General features: G+C 46.5%; 2 protein-coding genes and 1 pseudogene across 2 annotated transcripts; 1 reads left to right on the forward strand and 2 right to left on the reverse strand.

Annotated features, from left to right (window-relative positions):
- Positions 1-7,365: 7,365 nt before the first annotated feature.
- LOC124675454 lies at positions 7,366-8,583 on the forward strand (annotated as a pseudogene).
- Positions 8,584-8,894: 311 nt separating this feature from the next.
- Positions 8,895-10,198, reverse strand: LOC124671642 (acyl-acyl carrier protein thioesterase TE3, chloroplastic-like). Its single transcript, XM_047207991.1, has 5 exons — positions 9,978-10,198; positions 9,787-9,887; positions 9,598-9,707; positions 9,142-9,237; positions 8,895-9,011 (listed from the first exon to the last, which is right to left on the reverse strand). The coding sequence occupies exons 1-5, from the start codon at positions 10,196-10,198 to the stop codon at positions 8,895-8,897; spliced, it is 645 nt and encodes a 214-aa protein (XP_047063947.1).
- A 1,113-nt stretch (positions 10,199-11,311) lies between these two features.
- On the reverse strand, positions 11,312-13,981 carry LOC124675455 (acyl-acyl carrier protein thioesterase TE3, chloroplastic-like). Its single transcript, XM_047211531.1, has 5 exons — positions 13,778-13,981; positions 13,246-13,342; positions 12,112-12,221; positions 11,920-12,015; positions 11,312-11,665 (listed from the first exon to the last, which is right to left on the reverse strand). Exons 1-5 carry the CDS (start codon positions 13,979-13,981, stop codon positions 11,546-11,548), a joined length of 627 nt encoding a protein of 208 aa, XP_047067487.1. The 3' UTR covers positions 11,312-11,545.
- Positions 13,982-19,856: the final 5,875 nt, after the last annotated feature.

Raw genomic sequence — 19,856 nt, forward strand, 5'->3', positions numbered from 1 at the left:
GAAAGCCCGTGGAAAATATGACCGTGGGCTTTTGTTTCGTCCAATTCCGAGAATATTTCATGTGTAAGATTTCGAAACCAAAAACAGCGAGAACAGGAACTAGCGCTTCAGCATCCGATACGTCCAAAACGTATCTACTTTCCCGAACACTTTTGCTATTGTTTTGCCTCTAATTTGTGTATTTTGGATACAACTAACACGGACTAACGCCGTTTTCGCAGAATTGCTCCGGTGTCTCGTTTTTGTGCATAAATTCAACTTTCAGGAAAATCCCTGAATTAATGTCAAAGGGCTTATTTTTCCGAAGATTCACGGAGCCGAAGGGCAGGCCAGGGGAGGGCCCACGGCCCCCACACCATGGGCCGGCGCGGCCTAGGAGGGGGGCGCGCCGCCCTATGGTGAGGCCGCCTCGGCCAGCCTCTGATGCCCCCCTCTGGACTATTTAAGGGTTTCGATCTAAAAACGCGAGATGAATTGACGAAACTCCAGAAAGACTCCAGGGGCGCCGCCGCCATCGCGAAACTCCGTTTCGGGGGACAGAAGTCTCTGTTCCGACACCCTGCCGGGACGGGGAAGTGCCCCCGGAAGCCATCTTCATCAACGCCACCGCCTCTATCATGCTCCGTGAGTAGTTCCCCCATGGACTACGGGTTCTAGCTGTAGCTAGTTGGTACTCTCTCTCCCATGTACTTCAATACAATGGTCTCATGAGCTGCCTTACATGATTGAGATTCATCTGATGTAATCGGTGTTGTGTTTGTTGGGATCCGATGGATTGTTACATTATGATTAGTCTATCTATAAAGTTTGTGAAGTTATTGTTGCTGCAATCTTGTTGTGTTTAATGCTTGTCACTAGGGCCCGAGTGGCATGATCTTAGATTTAAGCTCTATACTTATTGCTTAGATTGTATCTACAAGTTGTTTGCACATGTCTATGTCCGGAACCCGAGGCCCCAGAGTGACAGCAACTGGGATAACTGGAGGGGAAGGCGTAGGTATGAGGATCACATGTTTTCACCAAGTGTTAATGCTTTGCTCCGGTGCTCTATTAAAAGGAGTACCTTAATTGCCAGTAGATTCCCTTGAGGCCCGGCTGCCACCGGCTGGTTGGACAAAAGATGTTGTACAAGTTTCTCATTGCGAGCATGTATGACTATATATGGAAAACATGCCTACATGATTAATAATCTTGATGTTCTGTCTTAATGCTATTTCAATCCTATCAATTGCCCAACCGTAATTTGTTCACCCAACACTTGTTATTGGAGAGTTACCACTAGTGAAGATAGCCGGGAACCCCGGTTCATCTCTCATCATCATATACTCGTTCTACATGTCATTGGAAGTAGTATCAACTATTTTCTCGGTGCCATTGCCTCTCGTGTTACTATTACCGCTCGTTGTGTTACCGTTACTATCGCTCTCATATTACTCGTCGCTTTCACATCACCCCCGTTACTAGTGCTTTTCCGAGTGCAGCTGAATTGACAACTCAGTTGTTAAGGCTTATAAGTATTCTTTACCTCCCCTTGTGTCGAATCAATAAATTTCGGTTTTACTTCCCTCGAAGACTGTTGCGATCCCCTATACTTGTGGGTCATCAGCATCTTGTTAATAGGTTAGTGCCGGAAAATGCATCAAAATGATGTAAAGTGTATATAAAACATGTGAGTATTGTCATACAACTAGCATGGAACATAAGAAATTATAGATACGTTTGAGACATATCATTCGTCGTTTTGAAGCATCTCGTGATGATCGGATGTGATAGATTCTATGTTCACATACAACGAGTGTAAGCCATGTTGCACACGCGGAAATACTTGGGTTTGCTTGACGAGCCTAGCATGTACAGACATGGCCTCTGAACACGGGAACCGGAAGGTTGAACACGAGTCATATGTATGATATGATCAACATGTTGATGTTCACCATTGAAGCTACATCATCTCACGTGATGATCGGTTTTGGTGTAGTAGATATGGATCGTGTGCCACTAAACAACTATGAGGGATGTTGTATTAAGTGGGAGTTCATTAGTAATTAGATTAAAACATGAACTAATTATCATGAACATAGTCTGAATAGTATTTTGAATTAAATTTGTAGAATTGGCATCCGTTATCTACCATGAGCTAGTCTTGTAATTAAGATAGAAATATTGTTAAGTCTGACAAGAAACTTTACGGACTGATACCGTATTGTTAAGAAATGATTAAGTCCCATTGCAAACTTTATTAGTAAACCTCACATTGTTGATTCAAAGAGCAATGGTTTCAATTAGTACCTAAAGTCATCTTGTCTCCGTGAAACTTGAAGATCAAATCCGTTTGAAAAGTAAGGAGCTGGAAAGTTTTTTTTCAGAAATAAGCAAGGTATGAGATATATGTGATATCTAAGACCTTATTGCAAGATGATCGAATATAGGGATTTCTATTTTCATGCCCCTGGTTTCTTAGTTGTGCTCAGTTTTCCCCAGCCGCTTAACTTTTTCTCAGTTTTCCCCTCCCTCTAGTTTGAAACCCCTCGTAGACGCTCGGATGAGAGGGTTGCCGTCGAGTCGCAGGCCTTACCGTTGCGCTTAATCTGACGGGTGGGGCCGCACGAGGGCGGCTCCTTTCCGACCATCTCGTGGCCGACGCGTAGCCATCCATCCGTCGCCGACGCGTGTGCCGTTTTATTTCCGATTGTATACGCGGTGCCGCCAATGACAAATGGGGCTGCTCTATAGGGCTGCCGCAGCCAATGACCAATGGGGTCGCTCTATTTTTCGAGAAAAGACATATATAACCGCTTCGTGGGCTGCCGCAGCCAATGACCGAGTGGGTCGTCTATTTTTCAGAAAAGACATATATTGCCGCTCTGTGGGGCCGCCGCAGCCAATGACCAGTGGGGTCGTCTATTTATTTAGAGAAAATCATATATTCCCGCTCCGTGGGGCCTCCGCAGCCCAATGACCGCCGGGGTCGTCTATTTATTTAGAGAATATCATATAGAGCCGCTCCGTGGGGCCTCCGCAGCCCAATGACCGCTGGGTCGTCTATTTATTTAGAGAATATCATATAGAGCCGCTTCCGTGGGGCCGCCTGCCCAATGGCAGGTGACTATTTTCGCAGCTTAATCTAAAGTGAATCTTATGCTAAACATGGTGCTTCCCGACGGTGACCTAGCAGTGGCGACGAGCATAGCCGTTCTGACCATGCCGATATCGGCATCATTTGGAGGCTGTGGTGTTCGAATCATGGTGGAAATTGCGATATAATTTTAAATGCATAATATATAGGAAAATAGATAGATCTCTAAATCGATGCATATGAAGCTACATATATATTTCTTGGTCATAATCCCCTTATCTAAAGGGGATGGATGCATGGCATCACGTCGCCGTCGCTTTCATCGTCAGTATCTTCGTCATCCGAGTAGTAGTACTTCCTGCACATTGTTCCGTCGAACACCTTCACTGTGAGCACATCATCGCCTTCATATTTGAAGTGTACGAAGCAGCCGAAATCCACACCGTGCGCGATGGCGAAATTCTCCCAGCCCTTGTCGAGGTACATCCCTTGACCGTCAAATAGGACCTCCACGGTCCAGAGACGAGGACCACAGTCAGCTGCTCGCAGATACACCTTAGCTGGCTCCTGGCCGTCAAGATAGTCCGCAAACTTTTTTGGGAGTGCCTGCAAAGAGATCGAGCGTCGATCATTTGAAATTAAAGGGTTTTTAGAACATTCCCATAATTAATCACATGCATCATATATGTGGGAACGCGTACGTACCTTCTTGACCAAAGGGTCTTCATAGACGACGATGAAGAACTCCTCTATGATCAATGGAAGTGTTGACGGTGGTGGTGGCAATGATGATGATCCACCACCCCGGCCGCCCCTTCCCCTTTCGGTCCGCGTCCGAGACGTGGAAGCCATGGCAATGGATCAAGTGTATGTGAACGAAGAAGAGAGAGGCAGAATCTATTGACACAAGGGATGACCGTTGTGGGTGTTTATAAGGGAGAGATGACCGTTGTAGGGGTTTACACAATAAATTAAGGAGGAGGTGACCGTTTTGGGGGTTTACACAATAAATTAAGGAGGACATGACCGTTGTGGGGGTAGTCATCTAGGTTTTGTATTTAGTCAAACTTTTTAAACTTTGACCACATATATAAGAAAAGGTAGTAGAATTTATGACACTAATTTAGTATCCCGAGATTCGTTTCGAAATGTAGTTTCAAATTATACCAAAATCTCATCATATATGTTGCTACTTTTTTATTTAAGGTTGGTCAAAACTTAAAATATTTGACTTAGTACAAAAGCTAGAAGTACACTTATTTGTGGACGGAGGGAGTATATCTCAACAAAAAAGTAATGCGGACTATCTTGACGGAAATGGAACTTCGTGATATAGTTTATCATTTTACCGTGAAAAGTAATGCCTAAAAGAAATGGTAATTCGTGATAGTTTATCATTTTTTGCGTGAAAAGTAATGGCTATAACAAATGGGTGATGGTGTATCATTTTTTGCGTGTAAAGTAATGGCTACAACAAATGGGTGATTGTGTATCATTTTTTGCATGAAAAGTACAAATCGGTGATGGTTTATCATTTTTTGTGTGAAAAATAATGCCTAAAAGAGTTTATAATTTAGCTCGTGAAAAATAATGCAGAAAACCAAACTTTAGCGTACTGGGTAACCGCCCTTTAGCATACATAGAGGGCCGAAGCTAACCGCCGACAGAGAGAGAGAGAGGGTGGTGGCCCCGACCAGAGAGAGATAGGGGTTATCCTGCCCGTTAAATCATACGATCAACGGTCGGCGGGAACGATCCGCGTGACATGGGCTAGACCAATCAGGGCAATGTTGGGCGTCTGTGAGAATTTGTGAAGGAAGAGGGCAAAACTGAGTAGTATCAAGAAACCAAGGGCAAGTGAGTAGTAAACAGACTAAGGGATTCAAATATGAGATTTAAAAAATGAAAAATGCGTGTTTTGTACAATGAAACCCATCTTGGCCTACCTCAAACTATTTGCAATACAAATATACATGAGTGTGAAAATTATGGCCTCATTTAGACAAAGTATGTTTTGGGGAAAGCTATTTTGGGTATGGCTTATTATGGAAAACCATGCACCTTCATAGCTACTAGGTGATTTGAGAAGTGGCAATTTGTGGTAGAACTTGATTTATCTATGATTTATCTATGATTTAAAGTGGCAATTTGTGGTAAAGACTCCATGAGTAAGTGCCACTCTTTTTCGGTTTTTTTTGCACATTAAATAACTCATTTAACTAGTTAATCCCATTTGTTGACTCTCTGTTGACCAGCCACTTGAGGGTAAAACCGAGTATATTGCACTAGCCAGTATTAGCACTCAAGGGGAAAACTGAGCACACAAAAAATGCTAGTATATGACTCGAGGGTATACCTGAGTATATCTAAATTTCCAGGGTTAGACTCGAGGACGCGTGTTACGGTGCAGAAGTTGAAGACGTGTCATTATTGACGCGTGTCGCGGTGCAAACGTGCACTAGTGGACACGTAGGACGCGGGTCGCATTTAGGACGCGTAAGCCCCTCTCTCCCTCCCTCTGCACACAGTACGTCTCATTCTCGCTCACGCACGAAACCACGCCTCTCACGTCCCATCAACTTCTCCAAATCGAAGGAAAAACCCCAACCGCCGTACGAGCCATGCCGGCGATGGAGAAGAAGAATGCGCCGGCGACCATCGCCCCCGAGCCCGTCGCCTCCGAGCCCGTCGCCTCCGAGGGCGGCGCATCCAAGCGCGGCGCCTTCGTGAGCTGGGCCTCTCTCATGGCTGACGGACCACTTCACAAGATCGGCGAATGCTTACTGGTGAATGAGGAGTACGTGGACGCCTACTCTGCTATGAGGCAAGTCTGTAGAAATTGGCGCTCAGGTTTACCTGAGCCCGACGTGCACCTGCACGAATGGATCATGGTAGACCACGCCCTTCCACGCGCCGCTGAGTTCACCTTCCTCCAACTCGGCACATCCCGCTACGTCACCATAGATCTATCGGAAGTTCTTACAAGGTTCAAATTCCTCCAAATTCCTCCATATCTATAGGGTTAATCTATTCTTATTTCCAAAGGCCACCCCGTATCAAGAAGTCCTCTCCAGTCCAGTCCACCTCTCTCACTACCCTGGTGTCGTCTCTCCCGTGGGTCTGCTGCCCGTCTGCAGCTTCTCACCTGCGCGGTGCAACAACAGCTCAACAATGACATACCAGGTGTCAAGCGGTGTCCCGCACCCGTCTTGCAAAAGTACAATCACAGCAAAATGACTGGGGGAATCAAATCAAAATTAACACAATTTTAGTTAAAAGTTTTGTCTGTATCCCGCGCCGCCCGACCTATCCAGCGCCTGCGTCGTGGGATGCGCTCGCAACGACGATGGCCGGTGAGGAAGGCGTGTCTGGAGGCACTAGCGGCGACTGGTGGCTGCGGTAGGAGATGGCTGGTCGGACATCGAGTGTCGCCTCCAAATTATAGCCATGTCTCCTACATTGGGTGTGGACGGCGCTTGAGTCTCCTCATAAAGCGGACCCCCAAATTTCCTTAATGTAATTGTTTATTTCGAATGTGAAGCGGTATGTCAGTTTTTTTTTTACAAAAATTCCACCGATCTATTACTAATCATCAACAGTTTAGTACAAAGAAATCCAAAAGTAATAAAAATTACAAATAGGTCATTGGACCACCTAGCGATGACTACAGACACTAGCGTGAGTCAAAGGCGCGTCGCCGTCCTCACCCCTCCATCACCGAAGCCAGACAAAGCTTGTCGTAGTAGAGTTTGTTATAGTAGACAAACGAGAAATTGTCGTGCTAAGACCACAAATGACCAGCGCACCAGAGCAGCAACCGTTGCCAATGATGAGAACTGTAGATCGGAAGAGACTGACCTGAAACCACAATAGTGAACACGAAAACCGACCATATCCCAGGAGATCCACTGTACACACAATTCCATGCGCCCTCCGCCGGCGCTAGATGCACCACTGGAGCGAGGTGTCAGCTTAATCGAGGATTCACATTTTTATTAACCCAAAACATAAACATGCATTCCATTTTCGTTGACATGATAATATTTAATATTTTATCTTTCGTTGCAACGCACGGGCATTTTTTCTAGTGTGAGAAAAACAGATCAGCAGGAGAGCCCAAAGCTCGAATAGTTTACTTGTTTGGGCCCATCAACACCAGGAGAGCCCAGGCCCAGCAGCAGTAGAGTCTCCTTCTTCCTACCGATACGCCATTCCCCATCACCTCCCAGGCTCCCAGCCACCCAGAGCCACCACGACTCCGACCATCCCGATCTCCGGCCACCGCCACCGCCACCATGTCGTCGACCGCCGCGTTCCTCCTCCGCCCCACCTCCGCCACCACTAACCCTCTCCTCCAACTTTCCTGCGCCAACCCCAGCCCCAAATCCCACCTCCTCCGCCTCCACTCGCCACGCCGCCGCCTGCCCGTTCCCCGTCTCTCCCTCACGCCCCCCGCCGCTGCCACCGCCGGTTCCGCCCCCTCGCCTTCCCCTCCGTCTCCGCCCCCCACCCCCGCCCCCTCTCTTCTCCAACTGGTCCCCGCCGCGCGCGATCTGGCGGGGGCTCTCCGCGCTGCTCCTGGCAGGGCAGGTCTTCCACCGCGTCCTCACGGGCCGCATCCACCGCCGCAACCTCCTGGCGCAGCTCCGCCGCGTGGGGCCCGGGAGCGCGGGGGTGTCGCTCCTCACCGCGGCCTTCGTCGGCATGGCCTTCACCATCCAGTTCGTGCGCGAGTTCACCCGCCTCGGCCTGCACCGCTCCGTCGGCGGCGTCCTCGCCCTGGCCCTCGCCCGCGAGCTCACGCCCGTCGTCACCGCCGTCGTCGCCGCGGGCCGGGTCGGGTCGGCCTTCGCGGCGGAGCTCGGCACCATGCAGGTGTCCGAGCAGACCGACACGCTCCGCGTCCTCGGCGCGCAGCCCATCGACTACCTCGTCGTGCCCCGCGTGCTCGCCTGCGTGCTCGCGCTCCCCGTCCTCACCCTCATCAGCTTCGCCCTCGGCCTCGCCTCCTCGGCGTTCCTGGCCGACGCCGTCTTCGGCGTCAGCACCAGCATCATCCTGGAGTCGGCTCGCAAGGCGCTAAGGCCGTGGGACTTGATCAGCTCCCTGATAAAATCCCAGGTGTTCGGGGCCATTATCGCGGTCGTCAGCTGCGCATGGGGCGTCACGACCCATGGGGGCGCAAAGGGCGTCGGCGAGTCCACAACGTCCGCAGTGGTCATTTCCTTGGTCGGAATTTTCATCGCGGACTTCGCTCTCTCGTGCCTCTTCTTCCAGGGTGGTGCTGGTGATTCGCTCAAGCATGCCATGGGTTAAAGCAGCAGGACCATAACACAGCAAGTTTTTTTTGCTTCGTAGAGGCATAGTTTAGTGTTGTACATTGACGAGGTGGTGTAGTGGATTCAAAGAGCTCAGCATTGTAACTTCAGCTACACTCCAGGTGATATGAGTTTTTTTTTTTTTTTTGTAATATCCTTTGAAAACAAACTATTAATATGCATATTCTACACAATGTCGCTCAATTGTCCGTATCTGATTTGAGAATAACCTTTACCACCACTCAAAAAAGGAACTCAAATTACTTATGTCCAACTAGCACTACCAATCGACATAGTGCAGCCTTTTAAGGTCTGCTCAAGCACTCAAGCATCAATGTAGAATATAAATGGTTATGGTGTTGTGAGGAAACAACGGTGGATTGATGATCATTATTCTTGATCAATATTGTTGTTGCTCAAGTACAACATTACACTCTAAGAGAGCACATACATTCAACTGCTAGTTCTTATTAATAGTAGTGCTGATTCCTTTTGAAGCTTTATTCATCCTTGGATGAGAAGAACTGCAGAACTTTTGCTGACACCTCTGGGAATACACGAGTTGGATGATAGTCTTTGTCGAGGCAAACGATGGTTCCTTTGGCTTCCAGTATGAGCTGAGAGAGGAGTATATAAGGTGATAGATACATGCCAATGCTCAGAAAGATAATTATTTTAGAATAGACTGAATTTGAGCACCTTATGTTGGAACACTCTAACTTGGAAAAATTCACAGTGAATGCATACCTTATGATCTGGCAGTGTCTCAATTCTGTGCTCAACTATCACTCTTACACCTTTGATTTTCGTGGGCTTCACCTTGACAACAAACTTGTCACCAATCTGACAATGATATATACACTTAATGAGCTTTTCTTGTATGATATGGTATATCTAACAGATATGATCATATGAATCTGACTAGGAAATCACAAGTATTGGTAAACCAGAATTATGGTGTGAGCTTTTCCTGTATGATATGGTATATCTAACAGATATGATCATATGAATCTGACCACGAAATTACAAGTGTTGGTAAACCAGAATTATGGTGTCTATGGCATGATCAGCATGTTTATCTGAACTGATAACCTAGATCGTTGTACTTGTATTGATTGAATGCTTAAGGAATTTTTTTTTGTTTTAGTTCAGCATCAGGGATCCTTAGTTCTCTATGTTGTGCTGTTTGTTAGCAAAACTTACCCTTAAAGGTGCAATGTACTTAAGCTGTACTTCTGAATAAGCGAGTGCGTTGCCTTTGGATGTCATTGAGTCTACACTAATTCCAACGCTTTCAAGTAGCTTGCTAAGACCTGATGCAACATGTGAATTTAGCAAGATCATGTGAGTTTAGCAAGATCTGCTGTAGACTTGGAAACTGACATTGCTAACCATTTCGAATGTAACTAATGTAGATAGCAGCATTGACTACACCAAATTCGTCAAGTTCGGTGTCATTGACTTTCCTCTCAACTTCGAAATATTTGCCCTTCCTGATATAGCAAGTATTAGCAAATATACTAGTGGAATATCCTTATAATAACTTGCAACAAAATATTGGAAGAGTAATGCTCTCAGAGAACCTCATGTTGGAATCCTGGTTTGTGTTGACAGTACTGACAGCTAGTAGGCGGCCTGATGCTCTAGGAGCAACCTTAACCTGGTGCTGGTGGAGGTATGCCTGGCCATGGGGCATTACAAGGTGGCCGTACTTGGATCTTCCTCCACCTGCATTGTATACCTGACGCAGATGCTGAGGGAACTGTTTGTTGGCAAGAGGAGCAATGGAGCCTATTTGCTGCATTGCGGATACTGTTGATGCTGCTATTGGTGGCAATGGTGCTACTTATAGTGATTGTGATTCCAGAAGGCACCTGTTTTTTCAACATTCTTCATAGACTTCTAGTCTGGTAGTTGGAGTGTACACCTCTTAATGTCTAAACGAGTGTGCTGACGAAATTATTTGGTCTACAGGCAGCTGAATTTGGTGTTTGAACTGTTGAGCTGTAGTCAGTTACACACGGCAGATCATTATTTAGTTCCAGGACATTTGAGTTTCCAAATTTTGTGCTGAAGATATTCTTTGGCTTGTAAAGAGCTTTGTTTCTGAATTTTATGTTTGAGTACCTACACATTGCAAAGGATCATTCGGTTCAAGAAAGACACGGCCTGGATGCCAAATTCACATGGCATGTCATCACCTGGGTGTTGTATCTTGATGCTGTATGAGAGAATTCTATGTTCTCGTTCTGAAGTTGCCACATGTGGTTTTTCTGTGAGAGGTGCTATTTATAATCTCCCATCACTACGAACAGTTATTTTCCTGGTGTTTTTACTGTGATATATGTATCCCCACGCATATCAATTGTTTGCATGAGAGTGTATAGGTTTAATGATTTCGGTGTTAATTTCTATTCACTCCGTTTCAAATTAATTGATGTGGCTTTGTCTAGATACATGCTGTCAATTAATTTGAAACTGAGGTACTCCCTCCGTTCCGAAATATAAGCATTTTGGAACAGAGGTAATAGTACATGGTATGTTCTCCTATATTCTGTACTATGTTAATGGTTGACGAGCGAATTGCGACATATCTAGATACATCCGTTTCAAATTAATTGACGTGGCTTTGTCTAGATACAAGTATACATTGAAATGCATCAAGCTGAAGTGCATCAGTTTCACCCCCTAGGTCAAAGCAGCGAACATGTTTTTGCCCTTTTAGCTTCAGGCATACGTTAGTGATAGAACAAATGCAGTTTCGAACTTTCCACACCAAGGGCACCTCCATGTCAGACTGGAAGACACAGTATCAGTTGCAGATTTTGAAACAAGTCAGGCTACAGGTTCCGAAGAGCCTTAAAGTATCAACTACCAAGACACGAATCCACGCTGAAGCAATGGTTATGAGTAACTCATGCTCCCGCTTCATTTTTTTGTGCAGCCAACAGTTTCTTGTGGGTGAGAGGTTTTATACATTCACTTCAGTAGTATCACTCAACAAATTTTGGACCCAGATTCATGAATTACAAATTTTCTACATGGCCAGCAACATTTACATAGATACACCGAGAAATGGAACGTAGCTCTTCATCACAGAGCCGCTATCAGAATTGCCCAAGAAGATTGCTGTTGTGATCGAGGCAGCTGCTTAACCATTGCTGCCCTTGGAAGAAGAGCCCTGTAGCCTGGACAGGAACTCCGGAGATATACGGGTAGGTCGGTAGTCCTTGTTGAGACAAACAGCTGTTGCCGTTGCTTCCACAATCAACTGGTAGGAGAAATACAATATTTATACGTGTTTGTTGTATAGAATGGTTGCAGAGAAATGCCCTAAGAGTAATTTATGCTTGAAATAGCACACTATTGTAGGAAATTATACATGTCACAATGCCATCCAGAATGCTAAGGTATTTTGATTGTGAATAGGATGGAAATGTGCAGCTTATGATATATTTCCTATTCTGATTCTTTTATTTTTGAGCAATACATTTGACAGCCAGAATAATTCTTTGGTCAGCATACCTCACGGTTAGGCAGCTTCTCAATGCAGTGCTCGAATATCATCCGTATACCTTTGATGCTTGCAAGCCTCACATTGACCACAAATTTATCACCACTCTGACAGCACAAGGAAATAAAAAAGGGAAATCATAACCAAATAGAATCTATGGTACTTGTTTTTTTTTCCTGAAACTTGGTAAGAAAGGGCATTACTCTCAAAGGCGCAAAGTACTTGAGGTGCATCTCAGAGAGGGCCAGCGACTCACCGCTGCGTGCTACTGCATCTGCACTTAGTCCCGCGCTCTCAAGTAGCTCATGACGACCTATTCAGTAAAGAGATAAACGAAATGTTACCTAAACTACAACTATGCTTTGTCCACAAGATATAGATGTGGATCCTTAAATTGATATCTGAATCATGCTGCTGATCAAGTGAATAACGCTACTATAAGGGTGTGATTGGTTAAGGTCACCAAGTCTAATGTAATGGAATGGTTCCACACCTGAAATCATTCTTGTGTTCGGTTGGCAAATGGAATGGAATGGAGTGGTTCCAGAAAAAAGGAATATTCTCACTAGATCCGGAATGAGGTCGTTCCACCGAATCGGTGGAATGTGCACGTTCCTGGGCGCTAATCCACTGCAAATCAAAATCGCTAACTCAGGCAACACCCAAACCTATCCACTACTCTCTCTCCCCCTCGTCTCTCCCGTCTCTGGCGGCGAGGCTGCAGAACCCCAGTGCGGTGGCGGAAAGGAATAAGGAGCCAGCAACAGGGGAAGATAGAGGAGCGGCAGCCGGCGGGGGCTGGCCTGCAAGCAAGCAACAACGACAGGCAAATGCGGCATCCAGCAACCCCAAGAAATTGCTCCGTCGGCAAGCGGCGACAAGCGGCGGCAAGCAGCAGCGCAAAACAGCGACGCCACAGGCAGGATGCGTTTCTTTCCTGCTAGTTTTGTTTTGGATTAAAACACGAATCCATCTCTCTCGAGCATTCTTTTCAAGGATTTGACCACATAGATTGGAAATTTGGAACTTGCATGCGTGTTGTCTCTCAGTTTAATACTAGTGCTGAAATTATGAAAGAACAAATAAGATGGCATAGTATGAACTTTAATTAGGTGCGTAACTATTATTCTTGAGGTTAGCTGAATCCAATATACTTCACCCCATCTCTCAAACCGAACGCCGGATAGAACCATTCCATTCTATTTTTTTTTTAGCTCCAACCAAACATAAGAATGGAACCAACCCGTTCCTCTAGAATGGAACCGTTACATTACATTCCACTTCGTTCCGGAACCAAACACACCCGAGACTTCGACTGTAGTTTGTGATGAACTCACCATGTTGGCAGTAACTACCATATATGGCATTATTGACAACTCCATACTGGTCGAGTTCATAGTCGCGCACCTTCATCTCCACTTCGAAAAACTTGCCCTCCCTGAAAATGGGCAGGACTGCAGAAAATGTCATACGCTCACATTCATGTGCATTTTTAACTTAACTGAATGAACAGAGCGTAGTTTTCAGGTTATTAAAGTACAAAAACTATGTAGTTCATGAGTAAAATCACTGATGTCCATGTCCCCCTCCCGCTTTAACAAAAAACTGATGTCTAAATGCATGACACACATGGTTTCTAGCCAAAGATGACACAGAATGTGGAAGCACCAGGCACAGAAGAATTAGATACGAAACGAGTTCACAAGCCCCTGCTTGCAAGTTGTTTAATCATCTCTCTAATTTATCATCAAATATCTTGGTCTGACTCCGTGAACTAAGAAACAGATTAGGCTCTGGATTATGGTTTTCCCTGACAAGCTACATCCACATGAACCAGGAAGCAGAGAATTCGACAGGAAGAATTGAGACGAACCTCAGACCGGCTTCGAGGCTGGCCGACTGGGCGGAGACGGCGAGGGTGCGGCATATGCCTCGTGCAGCGGCGGCGCCGATCGTCGGCCGGCGCAGCGCTGCAGGGCGGGCAGGCGGCCAGCAGGTCCTTGCTGCTCCGGCGCGGATCGGTGGGAGCGGCGAGTGGGCGTTGGGGACGAGGCGCAAAATCTGGTGGTACATTGCGGGCGGCGGACAGTCTGAGTGGACCTGTGCGGCGCGGGCCGCTGCCGGCACGTCCTATATGTACTACCTGGCCAATGGGCCGGGCATCTCCTCGACGCATTTTCGGAGCCTCACAGTCGTTCGTTTGCGTCCGCCTAAAATGATCACGAGGGGCGAAATGTCCGTTTGCGTTGGGGGCGCACCTCCAGCGGTGCGACGTATTTTGGACATCCCAGTGCTTTATTTTCTTGTTTTTTTTTCTTATTTGTTGAATGAGCAAGTAGTACTGAATGTCTTGTTACTCGAATCGAATAGATTAGCTATAAACAATTCACCTGATAGATTACTCCAATGGAAAAGGTTCAAACACATACAAATAAGAACAAATTTAAACATATACTCCCTCCGTTCTTTTTTAATTGACTCAAATTTAGTACAAAGTTGTACTAAATCCGAGTCAATTAAAAGAGAACGGAGGGAGTATAAACTAAAAACTAATTTTTGGTCTTCTTGTTAGAACGTCCTGCCTCGTCATCCAAACTCCTGCGCCTCTTGCTTGTCACCTCCTCGTCCGAAGAGAAACTGGAGGACGACGCGCCCGTTGAGGAGTATGAGTCGGAAGAAGTGTCGTCTTCGTCGGTGAACGGACGACGACGACGCGCCGTCCGCGCCTGCGCCCTTGCCCGGGCCCTGGACTTCTTCCTTGTCGCCTTGTCATCCGCCGCCTCCTGCGCCTCCAGCCGGGTGAACTTGGCGTCGGAGTCCTCCTCCTCCTGCTGCCTCGTCCTCGACGTCGCTGCTACCACCGCCTCCGTCCTTCTCCTGGCCGTCGCTGGCATTGGCGCCTCCGTCCTCCTCCTACTCAGCCGGCGTGGAGGCAGGGTCGCTGGGCGTGGAGCCCGGATCGCTTGGCATCGCAGGGTATTCCCACCAATGCAGCCATCCGGGCGACTTGCCCTCGCTCTCCGAGTCCGACGGCAAGGTGTAGTCGCTCATGGCGTGCTGATGTTGGAGAAGAAGTAGAAGAAGAAGGAGGAGGCGGTTTGACGTGAATTACAATACACGCAGGGGTTATATTCTACAGGGATTAACGGCGGCGCGTATAACGAAGAGGCCGGCGGTTGCTCTTCAATGGCGGTTCGGCGCTCCATTCCGGCGGTTAGCGGGTTGATTGGCGCGGTTGACACACCGGCGGTTGACATTCGCGCCCTTGCTGTGTGATTTAATTCGAGGCCGATCGAACCAGGGTCGCTGCCATGAGGGCCCATAGGGGAAGCGAGCGGACGCTAGGCGCGACCGTGCAGCGTCCGCGGAGACGCAAACGCGACGCACAGACGCCCCGGACACGATGCGTCATCCCGCTGTTTCAGGGTGCAGACGCATTTCTGGTCCGCGCGGACGCAAACGGTCGCATAGCGTCCGTTTGCGTCGAGCCGCTGGAGATGCCCTTAGCGTGCCAGCACGGTTAACACGTGCTTTGGCCCGACACGGGCCGTGCCTAGCCCGTGACTCGTCTAGGCCGTGCTCAGGTCGCCACCCTGAGCCCTTGTGCCGGCACGGCACGACACGGTAAGTGGTGGGCCAGGCCAGGCATAGCACGCGGCCCGTTAAGCCCGGCATGACATGCGGCCCATTGAGCGGAGAGACCAGATTCAGGCCAGAATATGACCGTTTGGGCCATTTTTATCGATTTTCTGGCTGTTGGGAAGCCTATTATGATCCGAATTTAGGCAAATTTTTGCTATAAAAAGAGCAGCTCACCCGTCTCATTTCACACAGCCACAACACCTCTCTCATTGCTTTAGAAGATTTAGTTCTAGATATGGATGTTCGTGTAGTGGTTGCTCGGCCCAGACGACGGGGCCTTGTGTGGGTTAACTTCGATGAACAAGCATACGAGGAGCATGGTGTGCAGAAAATAAGAGCTAAGTGCCGAAGGTGCAACAAGATTTCTATCCGCACAACGACAATGGGGACTGGGCATTTGCATCGCCACGTCGCGGCTCATGAGAGGCCAGGTGCAATGAACTAATTAGTTGTAGTTGTTGTAATTTTCTATTTCTCTTAGAGCGAGTTGTACTCTTTTTCCTTCTGGGATGGAAGGTTTTGATGAGGCATCTATTAATAAAGCTCCTTTGATGCATAAGATGGGCTTCTCTCGACGGTGGGTACAATGGATAATGTTGTGTGTTACCACGGTGAGGTACTCTGTGAAATTCAATGGAGCCCTATTGGAAGCGTTCTCCCCTACGAGAGGTCTCAGACAAGGTGATCTGTTATCCCCATTTTGGTTTCTCTTTGTTGTTGATGGTCTATCTGCGTTGTTGCAACCAGAAATTGCTGCGGGAGGCATTACGCCGGTCAAGGTATGTCAAAGAGGACCGGGTATGTCCCATTTGTTATTTGCCGATGATACCCTGCTTTTCTTCAAGGCATCACGTGAACAAGCTGTGAGGGTCAAGCATGTGATCGAGTCCTATGGAGAGGCCACAAGTCAATTAATAAATCCTTCAAAGTGTTCAATCTTGTTCAGTACGCAATGTGACATGGAGATCCATAATGATATACGTGGTCTTCTCAATGTGGAGAAAGATTCCTTTGAATAAAACTATCTGGGGCTCCCGACGCCTGATGGTACAATGGGAAGGGTGAAGTTTGATAATCTACAAGCAAAACTGGCAAAAAGAATTCTGCAGTGGGGAGATTTATCCCAAGGTGGGAAGGAGATCATGATCAAAGCAGTGGCACATGCATTACCTATATATATTATGGCTGTCCTCAAATTACCAATGTCGGTGTGTGATGATTTAACGAAGCTGATACGTGATTTTTGGTGGGGTGCTAAGAGGGCAAAGAGGAAAGCCCACTGGATCAGTTGGGATGTGCTCATACGATCAAAGCCCCATATGGAGGCATGGGTTTTAAGGATCTTTAACCAGGCACTTTTGGCTCGCCAGGCTTGGAGGCTTATCCATCGTCCTGATAGTCTTTGTGCTCGTGTGCTGCGGGCGAAATATTACCCCCACGGGAACATAGATGATATGGTCTTTTCGGCAAATCCGTCGCCTACATGGAGTGCTATCAGCCATGGCTTGGAGCTATTGAAGCATGGTTTGATCTGGAGAATTGGAGATGGTCGATCAGTGCGCATTTGGCGAGACAACTAGATCCCAAGAGAGGAGGAGCTTGATACGTCTCCGACGTATCGATAATTTCTTATGTTCCATGCCACATTATTGATGTTATCTACATGTTTTATGCACACTTTATGTCATATTCGTGCATTTTCTGGAACTAACCTATTAACAAGATGTCGAAGAGCCGCTTGTCGTTTTCGCTGTTTTTGGTTTCATAAATCCTAGTAACGAAATATTCTCGGAATTGGACGAAATCAACGCCCGGGGTCCTATTTTGCCACGAAGCTTCCGGAAGACCGAAGAGGAGTCGAAGTGGGGCCACGAGGCGCCGCCACACTAGGGCGGCGCGGCCCAGGCCCTGGCCGCGCCGACCTAGGGTGTGGGGCCCTCGTGTGGCCCCCTGACCTGCCCTTCCGCCTACTTAAAGCATCCATCGCGAAACCCCCAGTACCGAGAGCCACGATACGGAAAACCTTCCAGAGACGCCGCCGCCGCCAATCCCATCTCGGGGGATTCTCGGAGATCTCCTCCGGCACCCCGCCGGAGAGGGGATTCATCTCCCGGAGGACTCTTCACCGCCATGGTCGCCTCCGGAGTGATGAGTGAGTAGTTCACCCCTGGACTATGGGTCCATAGCAGTAGCTAGATGGTTGTCTTCTCCTCATTGTGCTTCATTGTTGGATCTTGTGAGCTGCCTAACATGATCAAGATCATCTATCCGTAATGCTATATGTTGTGTTTGTCGGGATCCGATGGATAGAGAATACTATGTTATGTTAATTATCAAGTTATTACCTATGTGTTGTTTATGATCTTGCATGCTCTCCGTTATTAGTAGAGGCTCTGGCCAAGTTTTTGCTCTTAACTCCAAGAGGGAGTATTTATGCTCGATAGTGGGTTCATGCCTCCATTGATATCCGGGACGATGTGACGTAAAGTTCTAAGGTTGTGGATGTGTTGTTGCCACTAGGGATAAAACATTGATGCTATGTCTAAGGATGTAGTTGTTGATTACATTACGCACCATACTTAATGCAATTGTCTGTTGCTTTGCAACTTAATACTGGAAGGGGTTCGGATAATAACTTGAAGGTGGACTTTTTAGGCATAGATGCAGCTGGATGGCGGTCTATGTACTTTGTCGTAATGCCCAATTAAATCTCACTGTACTTATCATGACATGTATGTGCATTGTTATGCCCTCTCTATTTGTCAATTGCCCGACTGTAATTTGTTCACCCAACATGCTTTTATCTTATGGGAGAGACACCTCTAGTGAACTGTGGACCCCGGTCCATTCTTTTATACCTGAAATACAAATCTGTCGCAATACTTGTTCTTTACTCGTTTTCTTGCAAACAATCATCTTCCACACAATACGGTTAATCCTTTGTTACAGACAAGCCGGTGAGATTGAAAACTTCACTGTTTCGTTGGGGCAAAGTACTTTGGTTGTGTTGTGCAGGTTCCACGTTGGCGCCGGAATCTCTGGTGTTGCGCCGCACTACATCCCGCCGCCATCAACTTTCAACGTGCTTCTTGGCTCCTCCTGGTTCGATAAACCTTGGTTTCTTTCTGAGGGAAAACTTGCTGTTGTGCGCATCATACCTTCCTCTTGGGGTTCCCAACGAACGTGTGAGTTACACGCCATCAAGCTCTTTTTCTGGCGCCGTTGCCGGGGAGATCAAGACACGCCGCAAGGGGAGTCTCCACTTCCCAATCTCTTTACTTTGTTTTTGTCTTGCTTTATTTTATTTACTACTTTGTTTGCTGCATTATATCAAAACACAAAAAAATTAGTTGCTAGCTTTACTTTATTTACTGTCTTGTTTGCTATATCAGAAACACAAAAAAATTAGTTACTTGCATTTACTTTATCTAGTTTGTTTTATTTACTACTGCTAAAATGGCCACCCCTGAAAATACTAAGTTTTGTGACTTCACTAGCACAAATAATAATGATTTCTTATGCACACCTATTGCTCCACCTGCTACTACAGCGGAATTCTTTGAAATTAAACCTCGCTTTCATCGAATCTTGTTATGCGAGAGCAATTTTCTCGGTGTTAGTTCCGATGATGCCGCTGCCCATCTTAATAATTTTGTTGAACTATGTGAAATGCAAAAGTATAAAGATGTAGATGGTGATATTATTAAATTGAAATTGTTTCCTTTCTCATTAAGAGGAAGAGCTAAAGATTGGTTGCTATCTCTCGCCTAAGAATAGTATTGATTCTCGGACTAAATGCAAGGATGCTTTTATTGGTAGATATTATCCCCCGCTAAAATTATATCTTTGAGGAGTAGCATAATGAATTTTAAACAATTGGATAATGAACATGTTGCTCAAGCTTGGGAAAGAATGAAATCTTTGGTTAAAAATTGCCCAACCCATGGATCGACTACTTGGATGATCATCCAAACCTTCTATGCAGGACAAAATTTTTCTTCGCGGAATTTATTGGATTCAGCTGCTGGAGGTACCTTTATGTCCATCACCTTGGGGCGGCTACAAAGCTTCTTGATAATATGATGGTTAATTACTCCGAATAGCACACGGAAAGAGCTCCACAAGGTAAGAAGGTAAATTTTGTTGAAGAATCCTCTTCCTTGAATGATAAGATTGATGCTATTATGTCTATGCTTGTGAATGATAGGACTAATGTTGATCCTAATAATGTTCCGTTAGCTTCATTGGTTGCCCAAGAAGAACATGTTGATGTAAACTTCATTAAAAATAATAATTTCAACAACAA

The sequence above is a fragment of the Lolium rigidum genome, chromosome 7 (genome assembly GCF_022539505.1).
Source record: "Lolium rigidum isolate FL_2022 chromosome 7, APGP_CSIRO_Lrig_0.1, whole genome shotgun sequence".
Lineage (NCBI taxonomy): Eukaryota > Viridiplantae > Streptophyta > Magnoliopsida > Poales > Poaceae > Lolium > Lolium rigidum.